The following is a 9412-nucleotide window of genomic DNA, read 5'->3' on the forward strand; positions in this document are numbered from 1 at the left end:
AAATTAGTGGACAACTTTTGACAATAGGATTATTATTGTTGTCATAAACTTGATTCACTACCATGTCCTAGGTCCTGAGGGTATTAAAAAGATAAAATAGCCCAGATCTGTCTTCAACAAGCTTGGAGGAGGGAAAGAGAAACACACAATTGGAATGCATTATGGGGCAGAAATTGAAAACACTAATCATGAGTGTTCTTGGCACTTTTTATGTGTGTGTGTGTGTGTGTGTTCTTGTCACTTTATGATGGATTTTATGGAGTAGAGCAATCAGAAAAAGCTATGTTGGGGAATATGGCATCAAGACAGGTGGTAGGGGTAGGCTTTTCATTCATTTATTCACTTACACCTTCACTCATTCAGTCATTACTTTTGATTGAAAAGGTACTATGAAAGACACTTGAAGAGAACAATGAAATTAAAAAAAAGCTGAGGGGAGAAGGAAAAAACATGTTTGGGATTTGTAATAGTGAAATATATAATGGGCCCTGTACTGGGTTCTTGTGACTGTGGTAACTAATTAACACAAACTTTATAGTTTAAAAACAACAGAAATTGCTGGGCACAGTGCACACACCTGTAATGCCAGTGACTTGGGAGGCTAAGGCATGAGGATTGCAAGCTCAAGGCCAGTTTAGGCAACTTAGCAAGATCCTATTTCAAAATAAAAATGACTGGTGGTGTAGCTCTGTGGTAGAGAGCTCCTGAATTCAATTCCCCATCACACACATACACACACACACACACACACACACACTTATTATCCCACTCTTTTGAAGGTCAAAAAGCCTAAAATCAAGCTGTTGGAAGGCTGTGCTGCCTCCTGAGGCCTACAGGGAATTCTTTGCTTGCCTCTTCCAACTTTCAGTGGCTGTTGGCATACCTTAACCGGTGGCTGCATCACTCTGATGTCTCCATTTTACAAGGTCTTCTCCTTCTATCTTGTTTAATCTCCCCTGTTGTCTAAGGGCACTTGTCATTGGATTTAGGGCCCACCTAGGTATTCCAGGATGATCTTTTCATCTCAATATCCTTAATTATGTCTGCAAAGAACCCTTTTCCAAATAAAGTAACATTCACAATTTCCAGGAGTTAGGACATGGAAATGTCTTGGTGGGAGGACACCATTCAACCTATTACAGGCTCCTTCCATGTACCAGACATTGTCCTAGACTGTGTGTGTGTGTGTGTAGTATATTTCATCTAATTCACAACTTGATGAGATAGATTGTTATTTTGGTTTCCATTATATGAAATGGAGAAAAACGAGGCGCAGAGCCATTAGATAACTTGGAACAATCACTTAATATAATTTGATTTGCATGGAGAGTTTAGATTGAGGAGCAGTGCTTTAGACAGCTTTTTTTTTTTTTTGGTCGCTGTGAACAAAAGAGTTGACAAGAGCAAGATAGAGGAGTAAACGTTTATTTGGGGCTCTTGGTTTCAGAGGTCTCAGTCCACAGAAGGCTGACTCTATTGTTCTGGGCCTGAGGTGAGGCAAAAAACGTCAAGGTGGAAGGGTGCAGAAGGGTGTGGAGGAGGAGAGCAGCTGAAGACGTGGAAACAAGGAAGTGGAGAATGAGCTCCACTTCCCAGGGACAAAATATATAATCCGAAGGCATACCCCCAGGCCCATCTCCTCAGCACACACTACCTGCCGATAATTACCACCCAGCTAATCCTATCAGTGGATTAACGCACTGATTAGGTTATATCTCTCATAATCTAATCCTTCCAATTCTGAAAATTCTTGCATTATCTCATTCATGATCCTCTGGGGGACACCTCATATCTAAATCACAAGTTGTGAGAGAGGATTTTGGATAGACTGGTTAAAGTCACACTCAGGATACTTTAAATGTCTGGATAAATGTTATACCTTATGCTATGGGTATTGGGAAACCACTGAAAGTTTTTGAGCAAGAGCAGCATGAATATTGTTGTATGGGAATATTAACCAGAAAGCACTGTGTAAAACAGATTGAAGGAGGGGAATGGGAGCCATGTTAGGAAATGCTCACACAATTGCTATGAATGATGATGGATGCCTGGACCACAGAAACAGAAAGGAATACTTAAGAGCTCATCCTTCTTCTCCCCTCAATTTGTGAAGCCAGACTCTGGTTTCCATTAGGCTTAGCTCTTCCATCTTCCTAGACTGCCTAACAGGAGGCATTTGAGAGCTAAGACAATCTCTATTTGCTCCAGTTTAGCAGACACTGTTTCCATTAGAGAACTGCACTTAAGATTTGGAGGCAATGGCATGAACAGCTCCTAGAAACACAATTCCCCATTGTCTTGATCGTGGTCTCCTTGAAGGCAATGGCACTTTGGGGACTAAGAAATGTCTCTCTTGACATTTCAACTCTGACCTTATGATGGAGTAAACCTTGAAGGCAGCGTAAAGTACAAGTGAAGTCATTACCAAGGGCTCACCGGGAATGGTCTGTAGGGATGATTGCGAGGAAGTTAGATCTTTCTCTCTTCCTCTAGAATGAGTGGGCAAGCAAAGAGAAATGTCTCTCTTTTCACCTCCCACCTACACTACTTGGTGACTACTGCTGCTGATGTTCCTGGTACAACCCTTTATTCATATTAGTCTTTTGGGTTCCTTGTGAGGATTTGATGGGTAATGATTGACAGGCATTTCCTGCTGGATAATGAAGGTTTGGGTACAAGAGACCGTCAGTGGTACTCTGAGTCCTCAGCCCAACCTATCAGGCTTCAGGGGCCATTAAAACTAGTCAGAATAACAAAATGATTTTAAAAGCTGAAAAGTAACTATTTTTCTCTCACACAGTGTAAGCAAAAACTGAAACCCTTACTTGCACCGGGAGTTTGACTAATTTTAAAGAATGCAAGGATAAGACATTTGATTTCATTTAAAATTTTAATATAGAGGTAAATATATGTTCGTCTGCAATTAAAATTCAAACAAGACATACGAACAAAAAATAAAAAAGTAAAATAAATGACTTTTTAAGTTTGAGGTTGTTCCCACCCTCCAGAGAATAACTTCATACAATATCCTCCTTCTAGGGAAAAAAAAAAACAAACTCATGAACAGCTGGGAACAGTGGCATATACCTGTAATCCCAGTGGCTCGGAAGGCTGAGGCAGGAGGATCTTAAGTTCAAAGCCAGCCTCAGCAAAAGTGAGACAGTAAGCAACTCAGTGAGACCCTGTCTCTAAATAAAAATACAAAATAGAGCTGGGGATGTGGCTCAGTGGTCGAATGCCCCTGAGTTCAATCCCCAGTACCTCCCTGCCCACAAGAAAAAAAGCTTATGAACAGGGTGCAGTGGTACCTATAGTCCTAGCTACTGGGGAGTTCGAGGCAGAAGGATCACTTGAGCCCAGAAGTTGGAAGTTAGCCTCAGCAACACAATGATACCCTTCTCAAACAAAAAAAAGAAAGAATGGAAGAATGGACAAAAGAAAGAAAAAAGAAGGTAACTAAGAGAAAAGAAGAAAGAAGGAAGGAAGGAAAAAAGAACAGTGTAAGCTTATATTACCTGGGTACTCAAAATGTGACCTGTGGACTATCAGTATTAGACTTGGAGCTTATTGGAAATGCAGAATTGCAGGTTCCACTGCAGAACTATTAAATCAGAATCTGCATTTTAATAAGTTTTCCAGGTGACCTGAGTGCACGTTAAAGAATGTGAAGCATCTGACCGAGGAGACAATACTTAGGCCCTTTGCAAGATACTCCAGTTGTTAAAAAAAAAAAAAAAAAAAAGAAAGAAAGAAAGAAAGAAAGAAAAGTAAGAAATGTATAAATGCAGGAGGCAGAACAATTAACTAATTCACCCTACAGAATTATCTGTGAGTAGGACCCAATTTTGGAACACATCACTAGAGAATCAGACCTTGGAGTGACCTGTTAAAGAGGTGTCACTCACAAGTAGGCCACTTCCCCTTAGTCCTTATAGTAATTACAAATTAATAAAAGAATCATAGAACCAGAAACTTTTAGAACTGAGATGAGCTTTAGAATTTGTAGAAGTTAGTGCATATGAAGTCTTGAGCCTCAGACTGGGTTTGTTCCTCTCAAATTTGGGTATGATGCTAAAATAAACATTCTGGTGCAGTTAGGGCTTTGTACTCATAAACTCGGAACAAATTTTTTATTTCATGGAGTCTCCATCCGTAATCTACAGAACCTGCCTTGCAAACATCATAGGGTTATTGTGAAGCTCGAAAAGGAACAAAAACTCTGAAAACTATGAGAACCTAGAAAGTTATCATGACAGATTCTACAATTGGTTCCCAGTTTTAATCAATTAATTACATCTTGTGTGAGACAATATCACAACAGAAGGGTGATATCCTGTTTGAAGAACGAGGTGAGCTAATTAATGAGATTGTGTCCTGGTGTTTGCTATTCTATCCAGAAGAAATGGGCCATCTGATTCTCATCTGATTCCTTGTGTGGATAGGGAAACCTGGATGTTCAATAAAGATCTGAGGAATGAACGTAAGGATTACCATGAGCATGGTGATTTGTCAACATTCACTCATTCAACAAATATTTACTGTGTACCCCTATGCTAGGCTGGCTAGAGTGATAAAGGTGAGTAAAATCACACACTGTCCTTGCCCTTCATAGAGTTTACAATCTTATTATTTGCTTTAATGAAAAATTGCATCTTTGTTTAGTGCCACCAAAGAGCAGGTAATGAGCTGAAAGAACTTGTACTACAGTGACTTGAAGTGGTCAGAGGAGCCAGGGAAGACTTCCTGAGGAAGTGGCCCTTGAGCTAAGAGCTGAAGGATGAACAAGAATTGATGTGAGGGGCTGATGGTGTGGCTCAGTGGTAGAGCACTTGCCTCGAATGCTGAGGAACTGGGTTTGATCCTCAGCACCTCATAAAAATAAATAAAATATATTGTGTCCATCTACAACTTAAAAAATATATATGTGTGTGTGTATGTATGTGTGTATATATATATATATATATATTTTTTTTTTAAAAAGAATTGATGTGGGAAAGAGGGGCAGGAAGAGTGTCCCAGGAGAGGGAATAGTATGTACACAGGCTGGATTCATGGGCGTCAGAAAGGCTAGTCCTATTGGGTGGAGTGATATCATGAGACTGGGGAGGCTAACCAGAACCCAACGATGCCCATCTGTGCATCCAAGTCTGGGTCTTCTCCTTGGAGTTCTAGAGCCACCAAAAGATCTCTGCTTGATAGTAGTGGTGGAGGACATATGTTTTTGCAATAATCAGATCTGGGTTTTAAAAGGTCATAGCAGCTAAACAGTAAAACTCAGGAGGAGGAGGGCAGGATGATATGTGGAGTTAGGCAGATATTTTTATAGCCTGGAAGAGGCACTGGAAATACTCCCCTCCACAGGTTTTATCCTATCATGTGACTGTCCTGAGAGGCCCTGGGCCACCAGGTGAGATAGAGGGAGGCTCTGTGAATGGGCTCATCCCTCTAGCCAGAGAAAGTGAATCAACTGGGTAGCTAGCTGGCAAATGAGTCCTTTTTGAGTCCATCAGAATGAGTTTCCCAAATGTAAAATGGTAACAAAGCAGTTGCTGAATTTGCCAGAACCCAGCGCAGGATTCACAGAAAACACAAGTACAGATGGCTTAAAAGCTTCACTTGAGAATATCAATCAGGCAGCTCTACCTCCTTTACTCACCTATTATAACCTCTTAGCTCTTATAACTCCTCACTGGAAAGATGTGGGAGTTGAGGCCCAGAGAGGCTTAATAACTTGTCTGAAGGCACACAATAACTTTTAAGAGTTAGTTCCCTGATGTTTCTATCATCCTAAAACTCATTAAGTGTGTGATGCTTTCAAAATGCTCCACTGGTCAGTATCATCTTTGTAGACAAGTAATGGGACAGTCAAAAAAAAAAAAATGCTTTGACTTCTTTTTTTAAAAAACTTCTGTACTTTCTGCTTTAATTAGATCTCCCATCCTTAGAACAGCCCTTCTTTTGAAAGAAAGAAAGATTGGGCAGTTAGCCTAAACTTTAAGACTGACTTGCCTGAGTCTTCGACAATTTCTTCTTTTAAGTAACCTGGAACCTAAGAAAATCACAAAATTCAATGAGCCTTACTGTATAGACATCAGTGCCTTTAGTTCTAGATATAATTTTCAGGCATGACTAGAGAACAGTTAGATCCAATTTTCAGTGTCCAAGAAAAAATGAGTTTCCCTTTGCTGCTAGTCCTTACCTGCCATTCTTTAGCTTAATCAACACATAAAAAGAGCTCAGCAACTGTCCTGGGCCTGTCACAGAACAATTTTGTTCTCCACACTGTTGCTGTTTCTCCTCTGCTTGCTCTGGGTTTCCTGCTCTGAGCATTTCTTTCTTATGGTTTCCCTTATACCTCTGGGACTTTTTGTGCTGTTTCTGGGTTTTGTTACTGCATTGTTACTTGTTTATTCTTGTTCTCCCAAAGGACTGGGAGCAGCTAAAATAAACCCTAAACCTTGGTCCTTGAATTGTTGCTAGAAATTTCAGTTCATATTTGCAAGAATCATTCATGTAGTTCCAAAAGATGAAAAAAACAAACAAAACCTGATTTCCGCATGAGTTTTGTTTCAAGATTGAACATTAGAAGTGATTTAAGGGCTGGGGCTGGGGCTCAGCGGTAGAGCACTTGCCTGGCATGTGTGAGGCACTGGGTTCGATTCTCAGCACCATATATAAATAAATAAAATAAAGGTCTATCAACAATTAAAAAATATTTAAAAAAAGAAGTGATTTAGTGTCAACTGAATCAAATACAACCCGATTTTCACGTTTTGTTCTTCTGTCTTTCCAGGTAAGGCAGAGCTTTATACACTCATGATTTTTGATAACCAAAATTCAGAGGTCTGTTTGTGCCTCACAGCTTTTACAAGAATCCTACAAGATTCTTTCAAACTTTAACTGAGAGCAAGGATAGGGCCAGAGGGCTGAGATTGTAGGGTGTGTGTTAAGCAGTTGACTTGCATTCAAATTGACAGTCTCTTTCCAAAAGGAACATTATTCTCTCATCTTCAAAGTATGCTGTGTTTGTCAGTTTGGATACTAAGCAAGGTATCAGGCAACTTCTCAAAAATTAGGAAGAAAAAATCAAGCCATCTTTCTCAACCTGGGGTCAACACTCTGGGAGTGTTGGTGAATAGGTATGGTCACTTTATTTTGATCCACTTGTGGCTGTGCCAAAACTCTAGGATAACCGGCTGAAAAGAGAGAAACTTGGTAGTCAAGCTATAAGAGTATTCTGCCCACACAATGCTGGGCAAAAGGAAAGTTTATTTGACTGAAATATTTTTCTACTCTAAAAATATTACTTTCTCTGGAGCACATGATTATGACTTCTCTGACAACCTGGAAAATGTAGTATCCCCTGCCCCACCAGGTTATGAGGGAATAAAGCACATTGTTTGGGAAATGGTTTAAATGTTGCCCAGAGTAGGTTCTCATAAGTGGCTACTGAGGTGACTATAACTCACTTTTTTCTATGGGTCTAAACATCTCCTAATTTAGCCTGTTTATTGAAAGACTGTTACCCTGTTTGTGAAGCAAGACTGCCTATTGCACTTATTGGTTTTTCTTTGAATATCAAATTCTTGCATTCGGTGGGATGCACAGAAGCCTCCAGTAGAAGCAAAATGGTCCTCCAACTGTCCCCTGGCCATTCCCATGAGAACATTTTAACCACGAATGGCTCCCCAATTTCTGTAATAAATGGTTTCACTGGGAGCTGTGTTTACATATGTTCAGAGAAAAATGTCACTTGTCCACATCAAAGAAGGGGAGATTGGTGGTCCTAAAGTTCATAAATCCAATTCTTAGCATTGCCACCATCCATATGTCACTTCAAAATCACATTTATAAATGGAGCTCATTATTAACCCCTTAAACTAACTTGAGATTAGGAAGAAGGAGGTTAGGGAAAAGAAGATCTGGGAGAAGATCTGAAAGGAGGAAGATTAGGGAAAAGATCAGAGAGGAGGTGGTCAGGGAGGAGGTTGGGGAAAAGGAAAAAAAAACATGTAAGTTTCAAAGCCACAAGGGATATAGTCAAAGCAACAAGTGACCCCCTGTTACACCCCCTTCCCAACCTCCTTACTAAAGCACTATTTGTCAGATTGGAAACATTGTAATTATCTTTGTTGAATTCTATTTTTCTCCCTCCCAATAACAATAAATCATCAAATTCTGTCAATTCTTTTTTTATAATGTCTTGCAAACTTTCCTCCATTCTTCTATATTCCAGCCAAGCAGAAACGGAAGATGAACATCTGGCTCTCCACGCTAGATGGGGAGATGACAAACACACCATATACACATCACAAAAAATGTATAAGAATAAGTGGGTGGGGGATGGGCAAAACAACACAGCTCCAAATAAGCCTTACCTAGGCATCTTAAGGCAATGACTGGCAGTACACTTATAGCAACCTGGAGCAGTTAGTTGGGGGGTCCTTCATCCAGTTCAGGGGTGAGGCCTTAAAGGTCCATCTCAGGCCATTTTTTTGACTCCAGTTACCAGCCCACTTTCCATCAGGAAGTCTTGGCTTCCAGATTATTCTCTCTCTCTCTCTCTCTCTCTCTCTCTCTCTCTCTATATATATATATATATATATATATATATATATAGATATAGATATAGATATCTCTCTCTATATATATATCTCCACAGTACACATTCGTTCAATCTAAACTTAGGGTTAGCAAAACTTATGAAGAGCACTTCATAGTAAACTTAAAATTTTTATATTCTACCTCCACCTGGCCAGCTTTTTCTTTTGTATTTTTACTGCCCCTCCCCCTCCCCCTAGCAACCAACACAGGGTTCCGCTGTTTGTGGTCTATAAATAAAGTGTGAAATCATAGAGCCTTTAGAATTTTGGAGTTAGAAGGAATCTTAAGAGTTCCACTTGTTCAGTCCTTTACTTTATAGATGAACAGGTGTAGAGAGATTAGGTGACTTGGTCAAAGTCACTTGCGACAAGGCAAGGATCAGAGCCCAGGTTTCTCCAGCTTGAAGTCCGTCCCTAAACTGTTCTTAGATAATCAGTGACAGAAATACCTGACTTACACAAGGTCTCCCGGGGAGGTGATGATAGGAGTAATTCACTTTACTAAACCATTTACAAAGATTCTCGGTTCAGGCCACTCGCCTGAGGGCTAACTCCTCAGCTCGGTGCTAAGCCGAGAGTCACAAGTTACGTGCAGCACTTGTTTATGAGTCTGTTGGCCTAATCTCAGGCTCCTCTGCCCGGAGGATGCACCCGAGGGCCCCGCACGGAGGGGCTCTGCTCCCGGCCCCTCCCAGATGGCGGGTCTGTCACACAGCCGCCCGGCGGCCCGCCCCCACGTGGACTCGGCTCCTAGGATCAAAGTCTGTCTAAAGCCTAGCCCCCGCAGGTGTGCTGGGGACTGTGAGGAC

General features: G+C 40.7%; 1 protein-coding gene across 1 annotated transcript in view; it reads left to right on the top strand.

Annotated features, from left to right (window-relative positions):
- Window positions 1-9298: 9298 nt before the first annotated feature.
- The window catches only part of Slc30a1 (solute carrier family 30 member 1), a 6533-nt gene continuing 6419 nt past the window's right edge, over window positions 9299-9412 (top strand). Inside the window, exon 1 of the mRNA XM_015483335.2 lies at window positions 9299-9364. Within this exon, the coding sequence (XP_015338821.1) occupies window positions 9299-9364 (66 nt within the window). The remainder of the gene's footprint in view (window positions 9365-9412) is intronic.

Source organism: Marmota marmota, unplaced genomic scaffold, assembly GCF_001458135.2.
Source record: "Marmota marmota marmota unplaced genomic scaffold, marMar, whole genome shotgun sequence".
Classification (NCBI taxonomy): domain Eukaryota; kingdom Metazoa; phylum Chordata; class Mammalia; order Rodentia; family Sciuridae; genus Marmota; species Marmota marmota.